General features: G+C 41.4%; 1 protein-coding gene across 2 annotated transcripts; it reads left to right on the top strand.

Moving 5' to 3' along the window:
- Positions 1-339: 339 nt before the first annotated feature.
- LOC134339334 (vascular cell adhesion protein 1-like) lies at positions 340-22,754 on the top strand. Of its 2 annotated transcripts, XM_063035743.1 has the most exons (5): positions 340-508; positions 7,747-8,022; positions 8,559-8,870; positions 18,916-19,206; positions 21,673-22,751. In XM_063035743.1, exons 1-5 carry the CDS (start codon positions 460-462, stop codon positions 21,816-21,818), a joined length of 1,074 nt encoding a protein of 357 aa, XP_062891813.1. In that variant the 5' UTR covers positions 340-459; the 3' UTR covers positions 21,819-22,751. The 2 variants fall into 2 exon arrangements, with proteins under 2 accessions (XP_062891813.1, XP_062891814.1); XM_063035744.1 differs by lacking the exon at positions 7,747-8,022 and having other exon boundaries at positions 21,673-22,754.
- The last annotated feature ends 1,517 nt before the right edge of the window (positions 22,755-24,271 follow it).

The raw sequence follows: 24,271 nt of genomic DNA, 5'->3' as shown, positions 1-24,271 counted from the left end.
ATTTACTTCCGACTCCCCCGCAATGAAACAAAGAACACCTCCACTCACGTTGATATTCAAAATAAATTCTACAGTGAAGGTAGGTTAGTTTTAGTGACGGTCTTGGAGATGCAATACCAGGAAGAAGTTAACGCTGCACCGGAGAATTAAAAGATTCAGAGCTGATGTTGAGAGTTGAACTGTGTAAGTGGTACCAAACTGCGCATTTTGCACAATGCACAACTTGTCATGTTCCAGAAGAGCAAGGTGTTCATGAACCAGAGTTTTACTAGTCGATCAGTAGTCATGCAACAACTGTAGATGTCCGAATGTTTAAAAAACCCGAGTCCCAGCCGAAGGGGGCGGTCCGCGCTGTCGCCTCTTACACTGACTCGATGCGCCGAGCCTTCACGTTGATTGTGGGGCTTCTTAAAAAGTTGATCAATTTCAGACCACGTTTTCGTTTGAGATTTGATTATTATGTATTCCAGGTCGATTTTCCTTTTCGCTTTACTCTTGGTGGTAACAGGTAGGTAAAATGGTTTTAAATATAATCAATATATTTGCACGGAGTCACGCAGCGTTAGGGAGTAACTGTACATACAAACTGTACATTCCGGATTGTGCGCTACTGAGTGGGCATGGACCGTATCTCGTTTCCAATTTCCTCGGCAATATTCATTTTGGCGAAACATAAACTTTACGTTAACTTGAATTCCACTCAAGAATGGCAAGGAAGATAGAAATGAAAACTAAGCACCGAGCAAAATAGTTGCATGATTCAGGAATTAAATTTAAAATTAAGAATATATCTCATTATTTTACCCATTACGCCAGAAGCACTTTCATTCCGTTTCTCAGTCCCTGGTACTCTATTCTTTCAGTACTCTGTACATGCGATCACTGTTGAGCGCTGGGCTGAGTCTGACCGCTGGTCCGTTTACAACTCTATACCTTTGTGTAAAACTGCAACAGCCACCAAAGTGCACATAGTCCGAGTTCCTATATGTCCTTCCGATATAACAGTCTGACCAGTCACCATAACCCGCCCTGATGTAAGGTCTCCACTGGGAAGGTCGTCAGTTCCTTTTTCCCGCCAAATTATCCAAACTGATGTCTGGTCTAAACTACAATTGAACCTCTTGGCCATGTCTACATGGTCTTACGTTTTGAGTTGCTTGCCGCATGTTTGTCGGATTAGATGTTTGCCGGATTAGATGTTTGCATTAATGAGCAGCAGCAAGGTTTATCGAATAAAGTTGGTCATTGAGTGTATTCTGACATCCCTTCATTATCACTGAGTATAAATCCTGGAATTCCCTCCCCACCTTCACCTGAAGAGCCGAGGCTGTTTTAGAAAATGGCTCAGAGGAAACTGGGGATGGTCTGCAGTTACCTGAAACATCACTGTCCCAATTAGTGGAAAAACAAACAACTTGCTTTCACTTTTGATGTGAAAAATTCTGTGTTTCCGGTTGTGGTTCTCCAACAAATCAATGTCATGTCCAATATTTTGATCTATGGTCCGTTCTAAGAGGTAGCCTTGGCCTACAGACATTAGGGGTTATTTCAAATAGTTAAGAGCAAATAATTGGCTTCATCATAGAAGATAGATAGTTGTGGTGTTCTGCAAGTATCAGTCCAGGATCTCTTGTTTGTAATATAAAGTAATAACTTGGATGAGCATGTGGATGGTCTGATCAGTAAGTTTGCAGAGAAATTGATGGCATACTGGAGATTGAGGAACATTGTCAAAGGATATAGCAGGAGTTACAGGAGATCAGCTGGAAATTTAGGCAGAGTGAGGACATCAAATACAAGAGAAATGTATACAATAAATGGCAGGACAATTGAGAGTACTCATGTAGGGAGGGATCTTGGGGTTGACGTCCATCGCTCCCTGAAAGTGGAAAGGGCAGTAAAGACAATGTGAAGCATGCTCACCTTCACTGGTGGGAACACCGAGCATGAACGTTGACAGGTACATTGCAGCTGTACAAGACATTGATTCAGCTATATTTGGAATACTTGTGTAGCTCTGGTCACCTCATCGAGAAAGGATGTGGAAGATTTGAATAGGTGCAGAAGAGATTCATCAGAATGTTGTCTGGATTGTGGTGTATTATCTATAAGGAGAGGCAAGAACATCGGATGCCGAGAGGCGACATGATAGAAGGCATAGATAGCGTAGAGAGTCAGTGTTCCTCCCAGGTTGGAAATGTCATAGATTTAAGGTGACAGAAGCTTTAAGGTGTCCTTGCAGAAGCTTCATTTAGATTTTGCCAGACCATTCATGGGCACAGATTTCTAGGCAGTAGTCGATGCAGCTACAAAGTGGCCAGATGTGTTTCCAATAGCCTCCACTACAGCTTTGCACATTGTTGATGTGTTGAGAAGCCTCTTCTCAAGACTGCTGTTCCAGAACACTTAGTCAGTGACAATGGACCAGAGTTCGTTGTGGAACAGTTTGTCATTCCTGAAAATGAATGGAATAAGAGGTTTTACATCTGCACCATACCACCCACCTGCAAATGGTTTGGTGGAAAGATTTGCCAAAATCTAAAGAACACTCTGTGAGTAATGTCATCAGAACACAGGGCACTGAATCAGAACCTCAACAATTTTCTCTTTGCATATCCTAATGCAGTACAGTTCAAAACCAACAACTCACCAGCTATGCTCTCCTTGGCCGTCCCTTGTGCTCATGCTTGGATTTTCCCAAACCCAGTCTCAGAAGGAGTTTGCAGGACAAGCAGCTGAGACAAACTGAGGGCTCCTCAAACAAGGAGGCTCAATGTTTCACTCCTCGACAAGTAGTCCTGGTGAGGGACTGCAGTGATGATCAAAAGTGGGTATTTGGAAAGGTTAAGGATAGAATTGGACCATTCCTACACAATGGAGATTGCATCTAATGTCATCTGAAGATAACACTTTGATCAGTGTCAATTATTTGAGAAGAAAGGTGTCCATAGCTGTTAGAACCACTCCGAGAGTCAAGTCTCACAACCATCATAGAGGAGGCCCCAGAGCTTGAGAATGATTCACAGCCACAGAACTCACAAGCCAAGTAAGGTGACCCCCTTGTCAGGAAAGACTTTATCCCACAAGAGTGTGAAAACCTCCACAGCTATGAAATATTTAGGTCTGAATGGAGCAGTTTAAGATTTACTATGCTGTGGACATCTATATGGTTATTGTACTATATAGTATATTGTGTGTGTGTACATGTGTGTGTGTGTATATATGTGTGTGTGTATATATATATATACATACACACACATACATATAAAATGACTAGGGAGTGTTACGTACCCCGTAACTGGGTTGCCAAACCAGCAGAAATGGATCACTCAGTTGGAGTCTGGAGTACTAGAACTAAGAAAGTTTTATTAAAGAAACAAGCAACACAGTAATCGAAAGGATAATAAATGCAACAGTTCAGCGATGATAAACACACGTGCACAGAATTAAGATAACAGCATCAATCAAGCTCTATCGTTGTCTAGGGGTAAATGACCAAATTTCAAAGTGACTCAAAGTTCAGTCCAGTTTAGTAGTTCAGTTCGCAGTAATCGTTGCCATGGCGATGGACAACGTGGGAGAAGAGAGAGATAGAACAGGAACAACTGATCATTCAGACACTGCTTCACTCACAGACCGGCGAGCTGGCTCACAAGCAGCTTTTGGGCAGGTCCTTGGTGATGTCACCTGAGGTCACCGACTGTGACCCCTCCTCCAGATGCGGTCGATCCTCTGCAGTGAACCCGGCACCCAGGCAAGGGCGGACACACACCGGGTTCCCGCTGATCGTACCTTTCCACCCTGGCAGTTGTCTGGTACTTCTCACCGACTCGTGAGAAGCGTACCGCTTCCAGGGTCTCGTTACCTCGGGTGGCGTGTGTGTCCTGCCTTAGCGAACCGGTCCCTTTTTATCCCCCTGCTGGGGTATCGCCTGTCCATCACTTCAAACAGTTCAAGGTTCAAAGGGGGGAGCCGCTCCAGACAGCTCTCTCTCCCCCGTCCCTTCATTACACATCTCCAGACGCTGCTCCATTGTTCCTTATCTCTCCTTCCCCTGAGGGCAGGTGGCAGACCACTTGCTGATGTCACTGATGCTAACCCAGGCCAGCAAACATCTTAATTTTATGTGTAATCTCGTCACAGGAGTAATACATCATATTTTGAGTTGAGATGCATTCTATATGGAGTTGTAGTTATGGCTAAGCAGGGACAAGTATAGTGTTCTGTATCTAATATTTCAGTAAGACAGGTTTACCACCGATTTTCTGGCACCCTTGTGTCCTGAGCCTTGCCAGATTAACGTTTTTGCCAGATTAAGAGGTCACGCAATAATAATGGCAAAAATGGACTGCAGAAGCTTAAAAAGGATTACTAATTAACAAAACATAAATGTAAATTTATTAATTGCTGTGCTTACAAAGAATGGTGTTTCTCGATTATCTTTTTAAACACTTCATCCAGGCAAAGTTATTTCATGTGTTTTGATCTCTCACTGTGTGATTTTTCTTGCATCAAATAAAAATTCATTAGCTCTTGTTCTGTCATGAAGGTACGTATCTCTAACCCTATGACTAAATCACCCAACAGCTCATTTAACTTGTCAATGGTAAATCTTTCAGTTTCATCCATTTCATAATCATCGTTTCCATCTTGACCACTTGCAGTGTTTTTATCAGTATTCAGAGCACTGTATAATTGAGTCCATAAGGTGATGGATGCAGACAGGTGTTTTGTCGTTGACAATCATCCACTCGTAGAGATTTTCTACATTAAGACTACTTGCTATAGCTTTCAAAGCAGGTCCTGTAACACTTGAACATTTGTTTCATATGCAAGCAAATCATGAACAACTTTCTCCTTTGGTACGTGATATCCTGTAAAATCATTGACAAGCTTTTCTTCGGGTGCATTGACAAACGTCAAGGCAGGCCACAGCTTATTCCAGCCATTCTTTAGTGTTGAATGTTCTCACTTCTCCCACCCTCAAGCAATGAACCAAAGAGCATCCTTCATGCTAAATTCTTTAATAAATGTCTGTACAGAATTGCTAGCATTCACATCATCTAACAGATGTTTCATGTAAAGAGAGTGATACTTGGCCTTAGAGAGTACAGTATTCCTTAATCTTGAGGTTGGATACGCAATGTACAGTTTGGTGGTGAATACACTGTAAAAACATTATTCTTACACAGGAGTTCAGCTTTGGGGTGAGCTGAGTTGTCCAAAATAAGAACTTTGCAATCTTTGGGTAGCCTTGTAGATGTGCAACGTGCTCTGGCTTCTGACACAAAATATTTTTCAAACCACTCTACCATAATACCGGTGGTAATCCAGCAATTTTCATTTGCGCAATATGTTACTGGGTCAATTTTAACACCTTTCAAGGCCCTAGGGCATTTACTTTTTCTGCTTACCAGTGGAACTTGAGTACCTGCTGGGTTGGAGCACCCTAAAATGGTAACTCTGTCCTTAGATTGTTTGAATCCTGTGGGATCTTCTTCTATTGCTAATATTTTCCAAGGTGTGCATTGCCAGAATAATGCAGTTCCGTCTGCATTATACTTCTGCTCAGGACTGAGGCTTTCGGCAGCTATGAGCTTCGCAAATTCATCCACCTACTCCACATCCGCTTCCTGGTTTGCAGATCATTTTTCTCCACACACTTTATGCATGGAAACTCCATGGCCCTTGGCCCTTCTTAAACCTTTGAAGCCATCCTTCACTATAGTCACACACAGGTTCTAATTTAAGTTCTTTATGGAATAACTTAGCTTAGTTCATTATCATACTGCCCGACAAGATGATTCCATCACTCCAATGCTGGCGAGACCATTCAATCAACACTCAATCATGCTCAGTGCTCTTACCAACTTCCATAGTTTTTTCTAATGCTCATTTGCTTAGCTGTTGATTGACTATTTGCATCGAAGTGTAAAATTTTCTCTTTGGCGCTTTATATCACACACAGTTGATGAACCAATATCATACAAGTCACACAGCTTATGCACAGAAACACCTTAGTACAGTTTTTTCAACTCTTCAACCCTCTTAGAACAATATTGACTGATGTTTACATTTGACACCACCACTGGTATTCGCACTTATCTTAGAAGTCACAGCTAGGGTTAAATTTATATAAAATATGCACAAATATTGGGACTACCACAAAGTGCAATGTAAATAATGAAAGTAGTGTGCTTTTGTCAAAATGAGTCTCGCCACGGATGGTGCTGCGTGCACGACATACAGTGCCATCTGGTGGCTGCCCAGTAAACTACGTCTTGTAATTTCATCCGAATGAAAAGAGGAGCTGAACCATCAGTTTCTGGAAAATCGGTGGTCAACCTGTACTTGAATAAAATTGTAAACATATTATTTGATTAAACATTCTTTGTTTGTTTACATAATTCATAATGGGTTACACGTAAGATGTTTGTGAATGGCACACGTCATTATAGAAACATAGAAAACCTACAGCACAATACAGGCCCTTCGGCCCACAAAGCTGTGCTGAACTTGTTCTTACCTTAGAACTATGTAGGCTTACACATAGCCCCCTATTTTTCTAAGCTCCATGTATCCATCCATGAGTCTCTTAAAAGACCCTATCATTTCCACCTCCAACACTGCCACCAGCAGCCCATTCCACACACTCACCATTCTCTGCGTTTTTAAGAAAAACTTACCCCTGACATCTCCTCTGTACCTACTTTCAAGCACCTTAAAACTGTGCCCTCTCATGCTAGCCATTTCAGCCCTGGGAAAAAGCCTCTGACTATCCATATGATCAATGCCTCCCATCACCTTGTATACCTCTACCAGGTCACCTCTTATCCTCTGTTGCTCCAAAGAGAAAAGGCTGAGTTCACTCAACCTATTCTCATAAGGCATGCTCCCCAATCCAGGCAACATCCTGGTTAATCTCTCCTGCACCCTCTCTATGGTTTCCACATCCTTTCTGTAGAGAGGCGACCAGAAATAAGCACAGTACTCTAAGTGGGGTCTGACCAGGGTCCTATATAGCTGCAACATTACCTCTCAGCTCTTAAACTCAATCCCACGGTTGATGAAGGCCAATGCACCGCGTGCCTTCTTAATCACACATTCAACCTGTGTAGCAGCTTTGAGTGTCCTGTGGACTCAGACCCCAAGATCCCTCTGATCCTCTGATCCATAATGTCACTACAATATATATGAGTGCTTGATGAAAGAAAAAGGAAAAGAAAAACTAAGTAGACAAATATTCCAGCTCCCACATACTTCTCTTGATTCATTTCTGGAGTTACAAAGAATAACGTGGTGAATAGGAGAGAGGAAATTAAAAAGTGTCTGTGGTTGATGGGTCTTTGATTATGTTAGCAGCTTTACTGAGGCAGCAAGAAGTATAGTACAGATACAATGGGCTGAAGGGCCTGTTCCTGTGCTGTACTTTTCTGTAGTTCTATGGTCGAGTGACATTCACTGAATCTTCAGCCCATCTTTTAGAATTCCTAACCAGAGCAAACATCAATCCTCTTTCAACTTGTCAAAATATGTTGACATTTCTGTGTATTTCAGTTCGACCTTCTCCAATTCTAGTTTACACCGGTCTGTCAACTTAACCTCTTCTCTTCTGAAAGTCCGCGATATCAGGAATCAGTCTGGTGAATCTCCTCTTCACTGCCTCAATGGAAAGTCCATCCATTGTTAGGCACAGAGATCAAAGTTGTACTAAATGTTTTCCTTTTCCATGTGTGTCTCGAGCAGATAAACTGAATGGATTTGGGGTTTCTATTGAAACAAACCCCCCAGTGGTGGAATTTGGACACTCCCTGGAGGTGACCTGCAGTACAACATGTAATAACTCAACAATAAATGTGGAATATAAACCAGGGATAAGTCCCATAAAAGTTCATGGTGATAAGCAGATTACAGATCGACTTCCGAGTGTCCAGAAATGGGATCTGACTGTGCCGTGTACTGTAGTTTGTCTATCTGCAAACAATACAGTGAAGGAGAGCAAATATGTGGTCCCAGTGTACAGTAAGTGACGTCTCTTGTTCTGAACACATCCCATAGCAGAGTATAACAGGATGAAAGGCAGCAAAATAAAATTACGTTTCACCTGAAAACGTTACACAGAAAGATGCTGTTGTGTATCAGGTGAGGTAGTGAACGGCCTGCTGAGAAATAGATTTACACTTCACTCCCCCACAATGAGTTCACAGTCTGAGATGAGTTCAGATATTGATATTTAACAGAGACAATTCTACAGAAATGGAGAAAGGAAAGTTTGAGAGTGGACAAATTTGTTCTCAGGTTAAGAATGTGCTGATATTTCACACTCCAATGCTTTGATACGCAATACACTGATCTATGGGGGAGTGTTAGGATCCAGTTAGGTAACGGATATTCATAGCTGGGTTTCAAAGTTACTGCGATAGATGAAGATTCTTCATTTGCTGTGGTTTGAAGGGATTCTTCAAACTGGGAATGTCACGGGGTAGAAAGATTCGTATTTGTAGTCGGGATACAGACTGATCCAATGATTACAGTAATCTTTGATTCTCCTTTGACAGATCGAAACTTAAGCATCGTTCTACATCCTGACGTGCTGGAAGTTAACAAACCATATCAGCTGGAGTGCTTTGGCCCGAAGGTCTATCCAAAGAACAAACTCGTACTCACCTGGCTCAGAGGGAGTGAGGTTGTTCAGCGTAATTCCACAGAGGAACAAGGTTTCCCAGATGATGGTCCACTGAAGAACATCTTTCATTTCACTCCAAGTATTTCAGACAATGGACTGGTGTACACCTGCTTGGCAGAGTTGAAATTGAGCGATAACTCCACCAAATGGATCGCAAACGCATCTGTGACTCTGCAAATGTACTGTGAGTTCCACATTAATGATGTTTGCTCCTCCTTCTGAGAATAGATAAAGCTTAAATAGTTTATCGATAGTTAATACTGAAGAGGAAACCTATGAACATTTTTCATTGCTCCTGTTTAATCTTATTTTATGAAATCTGTCAGTTAAATATCTTGGACACTGTCAAAAACGTTCAGTTTTCCAAAGTGTGACAATAAATTGCCTGGACATTTTTTAACAGCCAGGGATTCTTAAAAATAGATTGCCATGGTCTTGCAATCATTTGCTGCTTATGGACATTTGTGTCCAAAATGGTAGCTCAGGCCCTGACCTGAGTCCTCTGTCACTGCAGAGGGAAGAAACCTAAAGCAGAGCCTCATGGAGGGAAGACCATCTAACATCATGACGGATGTGAAAACCTTGGTAAAGTCAGATAATTAAGGGAGCTGAAGGCAGCTTTCCATGATTACTATATGAAACTTGACCAAACTTCTGTGGGCCAAGCAGATGTGTGCCGGGGTCTCCAGAAAACATACTCTGTGAGGTCTTATTAGTGTGTTATAATTTTGGAGACATTCTGTACAGTGGTGAGTTTATCAGTTGACCAACAGGCAGACTTCAGCCACTGAACCTGTGGATTTGCCTTTACTGGTGTAGTGATAGTTAATAGTGTTATTCCTCTGCCACTCACTTAGCTAGTCCCACACGGGTGGAGTTCACATACTCCACAAGCAGAGGGTTATCAATAGCGCTCCATTGAGTTTCCTGCATGTTGGTGTCCTGGTGTGCTCTGCACTCTCCCTCAATAATGAACACAACATGGTGTCAGATGTGATTGATCATTGATGAAATGGTGTTACGGACCAAGTGAGATCCCCAACAAAAAGGAATTTACAGTAAAACTGTTCTTGTTTGCATATGTCTATGGAAAATATCCTGAGATTTATCAACTGAAACTGCCTATGCTAGTTTGCTAATTGTATGCACTGCATGAGTTGATAAAGGAGCAGGATTGCTGGACAATACCTTTAAACTGCACCCAAAAATGGATACATTGTAATAATCTGTTGGCCACTATCCTGGGGAAGTGCACAAACAGAGCAGAAAAGTCAAAGACATTAGTCAAGCTCTCAGGGAGAGAAAAGAAAATGTTTGTCATCCAAATAAATAAAATAATAAAGAAAGAAACAAACAGGGAAATGGAGCAAGTACCTGCAGTACCTAATAACCCACCTACCTCCCAAAGTTTTGTTTATTCTTTAACAAAGACAAACTTGTGTGGGTAAAAACGCTAAAATTATTTTATTTACAGAATACTACCATCATGGCTTCAGCTCAACCACATTTTACTCCAGGCCTCCAGCCTGCCACAAGCTTGTCTGTTCACCAACATGACTTCCAGTTCTGGGTGAACCGCCCAAATTGCACAAAGGAAATGAAGTTCTTTTTATGTACAAACATAATAACACATCTTCCCCTTTAAAGAAAACAAGCACAATAGTATGACCTCATAAACTTGCAAGTAACAATGATCCTTTCCAACAAAAATATTTGCATTAACTTCAATTGTAATAAGCAAATACCGTCCCTTATTCACTCAGCTTCTTTCAATCCACCTCTCTGGTGGTTTAATGATCCCTTTTGGTCTGCTATTTGTTTCCACTGATGTATAGTTTAATTTGCTGTGTTCAATTACTGTTCTTATTCTTGTTGTGTGGCCATAATTCACTCCATGTGCCTCATAATGGAGCCCTGGACTATATCTATATGATCAAAAAGCCTTTGTACAAGTTCCAGCTGATTCTGTCACAATTCATGGAGCTCCTTCTGCTGGTTGCGTATCATAGATAGCAACTCCTCGTTTGTTTTGAACTGGTGCTGTTGTTCTGACCTTAGGAACACTGTATTCTCCCCATCTTCCCTTTTTATTTTTCTGGTTCAACATTGGAGAGGTTTATGGAGATCTTTTTGATATCCAGTCTTCAACTGGAAGTCAGGGAGAGACAGAGTTTGAACCAAAACTGCATGATGTGGAAGTAAGACTGGCAACTTCATCATGATCACTCTCTTCAGCACTCACACCTACACTGTTATGCTGGTGTAGCTGGTACAGGTGGAGTTCTTGTGCTTCTCTTGTATGGCCTCTCTGAGTCTCTCATGGATGCTGTTAAGAGTTTCTCAAGTTACATCGGATAAGCATCCAAGCCCCACAAAGCCATCTCCATACTCTTTGTTGAATGTTTCCTGGTCAGCTTTGTACTGTGAGGCCACTACAAAAACATAATCCAACATGTTGTGCTTTTCCCATGCACTCAGACCTAATATTGGCCGTACTCGCTTTTCAACAATCAGTAGTGGTCCCTTTAGACGCTGGCCCTCGTGCCTGAAAGTCGCTATTCCATCCCCTTTTACTGGAACATTCTCTCCAGTATAGCCTGTCACTTATAACTTCACTGGGTAAATCTTGCTCTTTACTTTGAGGGATCCATGGATAATAGATACACTGGACTCTGGTGTCCAGCTTAAATGGAATTACTGTCTCACTCACAGTCACTGGAACAATCCATTCTGTTATACCAGCACCAGCAGTCTGTAGAGAATTCTCAAAGACTTCCTCCATTTCCTCACCAACAATGTGCACCTTTCTCTTGGTAGACGCAGCTTTGCAGCACTTTGCAAAATAATTCTTCTTCCTACAATTATCTCAGGACATTTCTTTGGGGTATGCCTACCTCCACATATTCTGTTTGAGCCTACTTCTTTGCTATGCTGCTATTTTGCAAAACACCTTGTGTCCCTCTGTTTTCACAGCGGCACTGTAGTTTCTGCTGTGTGTATCTCTTTCTCTTGTGCTCATGCGGTCTCTGCTGCCCACCACATATTCACAGCCTTTTCTAGCGTCAGATCTTATTCACAGAGCAAGCTTTCTCTGAGAGCATTATCTAGGATTCCACAAACTATTTTGTCTCTGACTAGTGAATCTCTCGAATCTCCAAATTCACAGGACTCACTCAATGTGTGAAGCTCAGCTAAGCATTGGTCAAAGGTAACACCTTGCTCCTGTTCACAGAAGAACGTGACATTTTTATTTGAGAAAAAATACTCCTCAAATTTTGTCATTAGATTGTCAAGTCTAAAACTGTCTCATCAATTTGAAAGCTGTTATAGACATCCAAAGCATCTTCACCAATTATGTGTGGAAAGATAGATGCTTTCAATATTTCCTGCACCCCACCAGCTCTGCTTGGCACTAAATACATATTGAATTGTTGTTTGTAGCGTTTCCAATTGTCAGCTAGGTTGTTGGTAAACTGTATAGCTGTTGGAGGACTTAGGTTATCCATAACAGAATTTTTCAGGCTGCTCTCACCTCAATTTCTTGCTGAACTTTGAAACAGTGTGATCTTTTTCCAACAGTTTCTCTCTGTCGGACCCGAGCGTCTCTTTCTTAGTCACTCGCCGTATTCAATTATGCTTTGGATTTAGACCACATGCCAACTACTGACAGCAGGTTATGTTTGTTCTTTAACAAAGACAAACTTGCGTGGGAAGAAATACTAGAACTATTTTAGTTACAGAATACTACAGTCATGGCTTCTGCTCAACCACACTTTACGGCATGAATTTGTCTATTCACCACCATGACTTCCGGTTCTGGGTGAACTGCCTACATTGTGCACAAGGAAGTGAAATTCTTTTTTATGTACAGACATAACAACGCATCTTCTCCTTTAAAGAAAACAAGCACAATAGTATGACCTCATAAACTTGCAAGGAACAATGATCCTTTCCAACAAAAATATTTACATTAACTTCAATTGTAATAAGCAAATACAGTCCCTTATTCACTCATCTACTTTCAATCCACCTCTGTGGTGGTTTAATGACACTCTGGATGCCCAGCCTGCCACAAGCATGTCTGTTCACTAACATGACTTCTGGTACCTGGTGAACTTCCCACATTGTACATCAGAACTGCAGTTCTTTATTATGTACATACATAATAACACACCTGAGACATTTGATTTCTCTAAACCAGGGGACTTTGAGAGATAGTTCAGATGCTTTGAGAGATTTAGGGTTGCATGTAATCACACTCAGGCTTCAGAAGAGCATCAAGTAAGGTCACTGATATACTGCAGTGTATACTATTGAGTTGAAAGAGGACAAAATCTGCAGCAGGGTCATGTAATATTGTGAGTGTGGATAACCAGCTGTTCCAAAAGGAGCTCACAAACTCAGACCTCACTGGCTTGAAAGAGACACACTCACCATTATTGATGGTTTACTGCTAAAGGGCACCAGACTCATCATTCCTATTTGTGTGCACATCAAAATCATCAATCAAATCCACCAAGGGCATCAAGAGATCAAAAATTGTAATGTGCAATATATGTCCTTTTTGGTTACACTGGGTTGATAAGAACGATCGGCCAATTTGGGTAGACTTGGAATTGAAAGCTGCGAAACAGTTTCACTTAACCTCGTTATTGGGAGCTGCCTTACCTATACAATTAGCTAAAGTTGCTAATTTAAATTTATGCCCTGTGATTAAGCATTCTTTACAAACTTGGCTCCAGTTCCATAATTTTTTTAATCTTAAAAAATTTAAACTTCGTAGTTTAATTTATCGAAATTACTTTTTTAAGCCTTCTTTGAGTGATCCAATTGTTTTACTTCAGAAAAATAAAGGTATTAATTCTTTTTTGGATTTATTTAAAGAAGATAGACGAATGTCTTTTGAACAATTAGTTGATAATTATTCTCTTCCATACTCACACTTTTTACAATACCTTCAAGTTAGACATTTCTTACAAAAATATTTAAGTAATTTTCCTTACATATTGGAGGCTGACCTGTTAGATACTGTTATGAGTATGAACTCTTCGATGAAGGGTTCTATTGGAAGAATTTCTAATTTATTATTACAATGGGATAAGTGTCCTTTATTTAAGATTAAACAAGATTGGGAAAAGGAACTTAATTTGACTTTTATGACGGAGGACTGGACGCAGATTCTGAAGTTGGTTAACTCTTCCTCGACCTGTGCTAGTCATTCACTGATTCAATTTAAAATTGTACATCGTTACCATTTGACAAAGGAGAGACTGTCTAAGATGTTTCCTAATGTTGATAGTTATTGTGATAGATGTAAAACTGAGACAGCTACACTGACACACGTTTTGGTCTTGTTCTATACTGGAATAGTTCTGGAAGTCCGTTTTTTCTACAATTTCTAAAGCATTTAAAATTAATTTACAACTTCACAAATTAACTGTGCTTTTTGGAATAACTCCTCAAGATACCCCTCGTATCTCTGTGTCTGACCAACGTGTTATTGCATTTGTTACATTGATAGCTAGGAGGGCCATTTCGTTGAAGTGGAAGGATACGTCGGCTCCCATTTTGTCACAATGGTTCTCTCAAGTGATGCTATGTCTTAGTTTGGAGAAAATTAGAAGTCAAACTTTTGAACCTATGTTTGATTTTGAGAAAAGATGGGGTTCATTTGCTCATTACTATCATTTGAGCTAATTGATAGATTTCCTCCACGATCTAATTGTAAATTTTTGGTACATTTTTTTTTCTTGGTGGTTTGATGTTTATCCTTAGAAGCTTTTTGTACGACCCATGGCTTCGGGGTTGAACACCTAATGGGTTTTTTCTCACTTTTCTTTGCTTTAGTAGGGGTTTTTTTCTTTCTTTTTTGTCACCAAAATTTTTTCAATCTTTAAAACAAAGTTTTTTTTCTTGAGACATTGTAAGTATTACCTACTTCGATGTACTCTTGTTAATTTTGGACAATAATAATAAAAAGATTGAAAAGAAAGAAGAGATCAAAAATTGTACCCTAAGAGCAAAGCAATCCATGCTGTGGCCGAGTCTGAGCTGGCAGCAGGGAAACTTTGTAAAAGCAATTTGAAGCATGCAGAAAACCGCACAAAATTCATGCTGAAACTCTCTCCCACAGAATTCCCAAACTTTCCGTGGCACAGACATATCCGAGCTGAAAAGAGATAAATATCTTCTCACTGTGGATTACTACTCATGTAATGCTGAGGTGTCCAAGCTGTCCTCCACATCCTCAGCAGCAGTTATACAGCACCCGAAGGCTGTATTCGCTCATGATGGAATACCAGACACTTGCAATAGACAATGGTCCAGAATACAGCTGCTCACAGTTCAAAGCTTTTGTGAGGGATTATGAGATCAAACATGAAACAAGCAGTCCACAGTACCAACAGGCAAATGTAGCATAAATTACATACTATGGGTAAAGCAAACTGAATCGCTCAATTTCAGTGACTGTAATTTCAATGCAGTTCTACAGACAAGAAGCACGTACAAAGTTTCTCTTTCTTTTTCAAGAAGGGGAGATGTAGTGGTAGTTAATAGTGCTATTCCAATGCCTCTCAGTTAGCCTCTCCCATGTGGGAGGAGTTCACATACTGTACAAGCAAAGGGTTATCAATAAAATTCAATCAAGTATCCTGCACACTGGCATCCTGGTGTGCCCTGCACTATTCCTCTATAATGAACATAACTTTTACCTGCACGTATCTCAGTCAGGGCAGCACGTGAGCATCCAGCACTGTCAGCACAGACGAGGCTTGTTCTCTTGGGGATCTCACTTTGGTAATGGTGGCCTAAATTTTATGGGATGAAAAGACATCTGCCATAGATTGTAACAATTTAGAGAAGTATCTTTGCCTTTGAAGTCAGCATGCAGCATAATTACAGATCCACTAGATTAGGATGTATAACACTGGATTTATTTTTTTCGAAAATGTTGCTTCCTCTGCATTTTTTTGTTTCTGATGGACCACTTGAAACTGAACATAAATGTAATTTCAGATAACTTGTATCACTTAGGAATTTGAGAAAAAGAAAGTTACTTTTATAGAATTATGCATCTAATTGCTAACGCCTTGCAATAGTTCAACTAAGCTAAAAACGTGTTGTTGATTTTCATTTGTATTCAGTGTCTGAAGCTTCTCATTTTAGTGTCCAACAATAATCAGCCAGCATTGATGGATTCCAGTTGCCCTGATACCGTTCCTCCACGACCACAATGTCCTGGTGAAACCTTTCACTGTACTCATCACTGACAGTGCCAAGATTTGCAGGGATGAAGTCTAAATGGGAATGCAGGAAATGAATCTTTACTGACATGTTGCACTTCATGGTTTTGTATGCTCGAAGCATGTTGTCAACCACCTGTATGTAGTTTAGTGTTCTGTAGTTGCTAAGTAAAACTTCAACAACATCCTTGAATGCCTTCCATGCAATTTTCTCCAGTCCCACCAGAAGTTCTTCAAATTGCCTGTCATTGATGACCTGTTTGATTTATGGACCAACAAAAATGTCTTCCTTAATCTTGGCATCTGTTACTCTGACTTGAATTATGAATTGAAGTAACAAATATAGGCAATTTAAAAAGTACTGGTGTGTGATAAGGAAATTTCAGGGTGATTTTCATGATCAGCAGTCCAAAATCCATAAGATATATGCAAAAGTATTCAGGAAGCAAAATATTTGTTGTAAAGTGTTTCTTAGGGTGTCCAATGCTCGTCTTTATGTCTGTGAAATATGGTGTCATTACACGGTGAGATCAAATGAAGAAAAAATATTGACCAAGGCATCCAAAAGAATTCTATTGCTCTTCTTGAAAATGGTGTTTATTATTCACAAAATTGGCCCTTAACTCAACAGCATCTACAATAATAACATTCTCGCTTAGTTTCAAACAAGAAAGTCATCCCTAGGTTTTGCACTCATGGCTTTGAAATGCAGTGTGAACCCAGAACCGTCTGACCCAACAGCCAACAATCCAACCATGAGCCACAGATGGACACATAGCCCTTGAAGATTGATAACAAAACACTTTTTTTTCCAAATCATAGTATCTAACTAACATTTTCTTCTCAGCAAAGAACCACAATGATTCTGTGATGATTCGTACCACTCCAACCATTTCCTGAAATAAATCATGTGGGGTGGGTGCACAATGGTGCCATTTCCATCACATTTCAGTTCTGAGTGTTGCTGGGAGTAAGTGCCCATTTCAGAGTTCAGCATTTGCTGAGGATTGTCAGAAAGGGGAGCTACTTTGTCTGCACCAACATAATTTAAAGGAGGCCTGCCAAAGCCTGGTGCTAGGAACCCTACCTATAGGTCCCTTTTAATTTATTTTCCTCTTCAGTCCCTGCACACTTATCAGTTTACACCCTGCTGCTAACTGCCACTGTCCCATCCCTGATCATATAACCCTGAATTCTCAATAAAGCGATCTTGGAATTGTTGACCTCCCAACATAGCATTCAGCTTTTCAGCAGTAGATCCCCATTCATTATTTGCCAGTGTCCAAACTTTGTCCACACGCTCTCCCAATTAAAATCCTTCCCCTTGCACTCCACATCACTCCCACATGCCACACCCTACCACATCTGGTTTTGGACTCCAATTCTGTTTTACTTTAGTGTGCAGAGTATGCCACAATAAGAAATTTCTTGAATTTCAAACGGTAATGATTTCTTATGGTCATTTGTCCCACATGCTACCAAAGTCCAAGTGTGGGTTCTGATCATTTCTGACCATCTAAGTAGATATTCCATCTGTGTACCCTTCAGCCTAATTGCTTGAATATGAATTTCTCCTTCTGGTGAACAAAAATTCTCTGCCACATCTCTTCTATTTCCCACTCTGACCTTTGACTTCTTCTCACCTGTCTATTACTTCCCCCAGGTCCCCTCCTCTTTCTCTTTCTTCCAGGGCTCATTCTCCTCTCCTATCAGATTCTTTCTTCTCCAGCCATTGACCTTTCCCACCCACCTGACTTCACCTATCACCTTCCAGCTAGCCTCCTTTCCCCTCTCCCCTCTCACCTTCTAATTCAGGCATCTCACCCCTTACCTCTCAGTCCTGATGAAGGGTCTTGGCCTGGGACGTCAACAATTTACTCTTTTCCATACACAAGGGAAAATTTGCGGATGCTGGATATCTGAGCAACACACACAATATGCTGGAGGAACTTATCCTGACAGTGGAGGAGGCCACACTTAGGTTGGAGGACCAACACCTTATATTCAGTTTGGGTAGCCTCCAACCTGATGGTGTGAACATCGATTCCTCAAACTTCCAGTAATGCCTCCACCGCCGCTTCACCATTTCCCATCCCCTTCTCCGTCTCTCATATCATCTCCATGTTCACCCATCGCCTCCCTCTGGTGCTCCCCCGCCCTTCATTCTTCCATGGCCTTCTGTCTCTTTCATCAATCAACTTCCTAGCTCTTTGCTTCATCCCTCCTCCTCCAGGTTTCACCTATCGCCTGGTGGCTCTCTCTCCCCTCCTCTCACCTTCCAAATCTAATCCTCGACCTATTTTTTTCTCCAGTCCTGCCAAAGGGTTCGGCCCGAGACGTCGACTGCACTTTTCTCCACAGATGCAGCCTGACCTGCTGAGTTCCTCCAGCACTCTGTGTGTGTGTTGTTCTGGATTTCCAGCATCTGCAGAATCTCTTGCGTTCATGATATACACATAAGTATCATGTTCTTTTCACAATAGTATTCTGTAGAGTGATACAAAATAACTAATGAACTGAAATAAACTTCAAGCAATAATGCACTTTGAACTTCACTGCAGCTGAATAAAATTCAGGTGCTCTGAACTGCGCATTCGTAGGTGGATTAGAGTTTAACGGATCATCGCTCTTCAGGTAAGGTCATTTATGTGAACTTATAGCTCTGTTTTATTTCTACACAGATGCTACAGGTATTTTATTGGCTGATTTCCAAGCATTCTCTGTTGCTATATCAAAGTTGAATATGTGGTTTTCTTTGTGCTTCCAGTCTATTGATATGGAGTATCAGCAAGGCCAAGGAGGAGCTGCTTTAGACCCTGATGAAGGGTCTCGGCCTGAAACGTCGACTGTTTATTCCTCTCCATAGACGCTGCCTGACCTGCTGTTCCTCCAGCATTTTGTGTGTGTTACTCTGGATTTCCAGCCTCTGCAGAATCTCTTGTGTTTCTGACAAGCGGCTTAATTTCCCTGTTTTCGCTTTTCCAGATAAACCTCAAAATACAGTCATATCAGTGAATAATAAACCAACATCCGAGCTTGTAATATTCATCAGAAAAGGTGATGAAGCTGTAGTGACCTGCCGTTCAAATGGAAACCCCGCAGTCACGATAAAGTGGAGATACCCCCATCAGGGCAGCAAGAATGAGACTTATCCTTCTGGGGTTCTCAGCATTTCCGAAATGACATCAGCACATGGAGGAATTTACACATGTATAGCTACAAATCTACTGGGAAGTGACAGTAAGACAGTGATCATCAGCATCAGGGGTGTCAAAGGTCCGTTTTCCATCTTTCTAACAGTTCATATATGAGAATAAATAAATAATTTAAAGACAGGAGTTCAGCCACAGATGAACTGTTGTTTAAAAATACATTCAAGGCGATTTTATTTGTTTCTCTATCTACCTGCCTAGCTGTAGCTAGGTGGATAGAGTGGCGCAGTGGAATCGTGGTTAGCACAATGCTTTCAAGTACAGGCGACCGGGGTTCAATTCACGCCGCTGCCTGTGAGGAGGTTGTACGTTCTCCTAGTGACCGTGAGGGCTTCCTCCAGGTGCTCCGGTTTCCTGCCATAGCCCAAAGATGTGCCAGTTGGTAAGTGAATTGGTCATTGTAAACCGTTCCATGATTAGGGTAGGATTAAATCAGGGGATTGCTGGGCAGCATGGTTCGAAGGTCCAGAAGGGCCAATTCCACGCTGTATCTCAATAAATAACTAAAATAAATCTATCTATCTAGCTATCTACTAACTATTATCACCTGTCTACTATCTCTGTATTATTATTATTTATATACACAGTTTTTAACCACTTGGCCACATGCTCAGCAGTGGTTAAGACATTGGACTAGCGACCTGAAGGTCATGAGTTTGAGCCCCAGCCGAGGGAACGTGTTGTGTCCTTGAGCAAGGCACTTAATCACACATTGCTCTGCGACGACACTGGTGCCAAGCTGTATGCGTCCTAATGCCCTTCCCTTAGACAACATTGGTGTCGTTGAGAGGGGAGACTTGCAGCGTGGGCAACTGCTGGTCTTCCATACAACCTTGCCCAGGCCTGCGCCCTGGAGAGTGAAGACATGCCAGGCGCAGGTCTATGGTCTCGCAAGACTAACGGATGCCTTATACACAGTTTGTATTCTTTTTCACATTGTAAGTCTTTGTGTGTAGTTTTCCATTGATTCCATTATGTTTCTTTGTTCCACTGTGAATGCCTGCAAGGAAATGCATCTCAGGATAGTATGTGGTGACATATAGGTACTTTGATAATTAATATACTTTGAACTTTGAGGTGTACTATCTTGCTCTTGAATGCTGCCTCATCACCACCTGTGATTCATTCAGCAATAGTTGTGTCATCAGCAAATTTGTAAAAAGGTAGCTTGTGCACAGATGCATTGAGGCAATATTGCAAAGATGGTAGTAGGCAGCCATGTTATGGAGAGAATAAGACAGCTGGGCAATCAGCCTAGAATCAATATACCAGGCTCCCAATCATTTTGGTACAGCATTGGACAACGGGCTGAATAGCGATGGAGATAGAAAGTTGGTGGTCAGAACTGAGGACAATGGCTTTCCTCTTCCCAGGAAATTTCTGCCTTTTCAGCAGTGAATATCTCCCATGTAATCTCGACAAATCGAAGGTGGAGGCAGAAAATAAGAAGAAATAATAAGTGAACTGAAGTATAGGAGAAGCAATTAGCAAATTGATAGACATCCCCAAGAGTGATCTGTGGTTTGGGGAGAATGAAACAAAATAAAGAACAGCAGGAACAAATGAACTGGATTGATTAATATACAGGGCTGCACAAAAAACCTGAGGCACATACCGTGTATATAGCGAGGCTGCCTAAGACTGTATTTGTTGAAGTGGAGCAGAGAGCGAGTATGCAAATTTGGCAGGAGCAAAGGATATTGGGAATGGCGAGGGCGGACAGCCAGAGGATGGGTGTGGAACAGGTGGTGGGGGCCGGGGGCACGGGACGCCAGGGCAGGTCAATTGATTACAAACCATTGGTTTATTGATTATTACAGAATGTCTCAATGGTGCTCCCCACTCCCTCCCCTCTCTCTTCCCCTTTTCTCAATAATGAGTCCCCTGTCCAATCTCAGTCCACAATAGAGACTCATATCAGAATCAGGTTTATTATCACTCACATAGGTCATAAAACTTGTTTTTCTTTTTGTAGCAGCAGTGCAGTGTAATACATAACATTACTACAGTACTGTGCAGAAGTCTAGGCATCCTGTATAAGCCTAAGGCTCTTGCACAGCACTGTAGTTATTTATTTATTTACTTGTCTATTCATTTTAATTTATTTATCCAGCTGTTTATTTGTATATTTATTTATTTAGCGATACAAGGTGGAGTAAGACCTTCCAGCCACTCTAGCCACCTTGCCCTGTAAACCCCAATTTAACCCTAGTCTAACCACAAGACAACTTACAACCACCAATTAGCCTACCGACGGGTAGGTCTTTGCATTGTGGGGGGAAGCAGGAAAACCCGGAGGAAACCCAAGCATTCTGCGGGGAGAACGTAGAAACTTCTTACAGAAGCTGCTCGGGTTGAACTCTGAACTTCAACGTCCCGAGCTGTAGCAGTGTTACACTAACCACTGCACTGGTGTGATGCACACCCTGTTGAAGATGTGGATTTTTGGACGTTATCTGAAGCTGAATAAAAATGGACTGCCCAGGGAAAAAAAAATCAATAATATGTATCTTTATTACTATTTTCACAGGTGAAGAATGGATGATAGCGCTGATTATTATAGAAGTTGCGTTTGTTCTCTGTGTTATATTGGCTGTCATTTGCTGCTGGATGTTATGCTACCTCTCAAAAAGTGGAAGCTATGTAACTCAGGAAAATCCTTCAGAACTTAATTAAGTACAAGATGAGGAAAAATGATCCCTTTGGATGAAATCAGTGAATAAACTCCAGAGATGATACGTATTCCAAACAAGTTTAGTTAATATCAAGATCCAAGGCTCAAGACCATTTATTGTCATTCTTCAGCACTGGAGCATAAAGGAGAATAAAATGATTGTTACTCCGGACCATAAAAGAGCATAATGAACACAAAAAGCATAAAGAACATGCAAAAGCACAATAATTGTAAATATGACTTGCGTTTTCTCTTGCTATTGCAAGACCCTGTTGGACATTGATAATGTAAGACAGCAGGCCTATTTCCCTTGTTTGGTGGTACAACAGGCGGCGAGGAAGCTGAATAGCCTTGGCTGAAGTGAGGACTAGGGCCTTGAACCGTAGGTTTGTCTGTTGTTGCAGTGCAGAAGAGGGGGAAGAGGGGACAGCAGAGTCAATGCTTGGTTGGGGGCTGGCCTCGCCTGTTGGTGTACCCTCCAGTATTGGATTGGTGGAATGCCTGTATGCTGCACGCACAATTGCTGAGACCTGTACCGTTAATTGGCAGGACATGTCGCTCAGGGTCTTGGGCTATGTATGTGGGGTTTTTTTTTTGCATGACTATGTTTTTTTGCTCACTATTTTGCATGTGCTGTGTACGTTTTGCATCTTGGTTCCAGAGGAACACTGTTGCATTTGGCTGCATCCGTGTATGGTTGAGTGATAATTATACTTGACTTGATTTGATTTGAAGAATAAAAGCAAGCTGATAAAACACAGTGTACAAGTAACTGTTGCATACATGGATTGATTGCATGTACATAAAGTGACATTAGGTTATATGGATATAGTCGTCATTGGGGGTTAATGGGTGGAGGAGTTAACCGCTCTGATGGCTCGGAGAAGTACCTATTTCTGAGTCTCGTGGTCCTGGGGTGGATAAAAAGAAATAAACATTAGTCCAAAATAAACTACTACTCTATATCATGTTTGTTATTGAGAACGACATTCGTAAGGCCAATGATGTTGTGGGGATGGAACTGGACTCTCTCACGGTGGTGTCTGAAAAGAGGATGCTGTCCAAGTTGCATGCCATCTTGGACAATGTCTCCCATCCACTACATAATGTACTGGTTGGGCACAGGAGTACATTCAGCCAGAGACTCATTCCACCGAGATGCAGCACAGAGCGTCATAGGAAGTCATTCCTGCCTGTGGCCATCAAACTTTACAACTCCTCCCTTGGAGGGTCAGTCACCCTGAGCCAATAGGCTGGTCCTGGACTTATTTCCTGGCATAATTTACATATTACTATTTAACTATTTATGGTTTTATTACTATTTAATTATTTATGGTGCAAATGTAACGAAAACCAATTTCCCCTGGGATCAATAAAGTATGACTATGACTATGATAACTGAATGTGGCATAAAGACTCACAGTACCAAATATTCTAACCAAAGTTCAAAATAACTTTTATTACCGAAGTACATACATGCCACCACATACAACCCTGAGATTCATTTTCCTGCGGGCATACTCAGTAAATCTATAGATTAGTAACTATAACAGGATCAGTGAAAGATCAACCAGAGCAAAGAAGACAACAAACTGCTCAAATCCAAACATAAATAAACAGCAATAAGTAATGAGATAAAGAGTCCTTAAAGTGAAATCATTGGTTGTAGGAATATTTCTATGATGGGGCAAGTGAGTGTAGTTATCCCCTTTTATTCAAGAGCCTGATAGTTGAGGGGTAGTAACTGTTCTTGAACCTGTTGATGGGAGTCCTGAGGCTCCTGTGCCTTCTACCTAATGGTAGCAGCAAGAAAAGAGCATGCACTGGGTAGTGGAGATCTCCGATGATGGATGCTGCTTTCCTACAACAGTGTTTCATGCAGATGTGCTCAATGGTTGGGAGGGCTTTACTTGTGACATATTGAATCAAATCCACTGCCTTTTGTAGGATTTTCTATTCAAAGACATTGGTATTTCCATACCAGGCCATGAAGCAGCCAGTCAAGACATTCTCCACTGCACATCTATAGAAGTGTGCGAAAGGTTTTGGTACGGCCAAATTTGGGAACAGCTTCTTTCCAACTGTGATAAGACTGCTGAACGGATCCTGACCCGGATCTGGGCCGTACCCTCCAAATATCCGGACCTGCCTCTCGTTTTTTTTTGCACTACCTCACTTTCCATTGTTCTATTTTCTATTTATGATTTATAATTTTCAGAATCAGGATTAGATTTAATATCACCGGCATATGTCATGAAATTTGCCAAGCTTGCAATAATCTGTACCTGATTTGTTGAGTGTGTGCCTTCATGCCTTCAGGCTTCTGTACCTCCTTCCTGACGGTAGCGATGAGTAGAGGGCATGTCCTGTGTGATGAGGGTCCTTAATGATGGATGCCGCCTTTTTGAGGCATCACTCCTTGATGATGTCTTGGATACTATGGAGGCTAGTACCC

The sequence above is a fragment of the Mobula hypostoma genome, chromosome 29 (genome assembly GCF_963921235.1).
Source record: "Mobula hypostoma chromosome 29, sMobHyp1.1, whole genome shotgun sequence".
Taxonomy (NCBI): Eukaryota; Metazoa; Chordata; class Chondrichthyes; order Myliobatiformes; family Myliobatidae; genus Mobula; species Mobula hypostoma.
Note: the sequence above shows the minus strand (reverse complement) of the source record. Positions and strands in the feature narration are given on the sequence as shown.

Coding starts and splice junctions, on each gene's coding strand:
- LOC134339334 (XM_063035743.1), top strand. CDS start 460: ATGTATTCCAGGTCGATTTTCCTTTTCGCTTTACTCTTGGTGGTAACA. Junction 509..7,746: donor TTTACTCTTGGTGGTAACAG/GTAGGTAAAATG, acceptor TGTCTCGAGCAG/ATAAACTGAATGGATTTGGG. Junction 8,871..18,915: donor TGTGACTCTGCAAATGTACT/GTGAGTTCCACA, acceptor TCGCTTTTCCAG/ATAAACCTCAAAATACAGTC.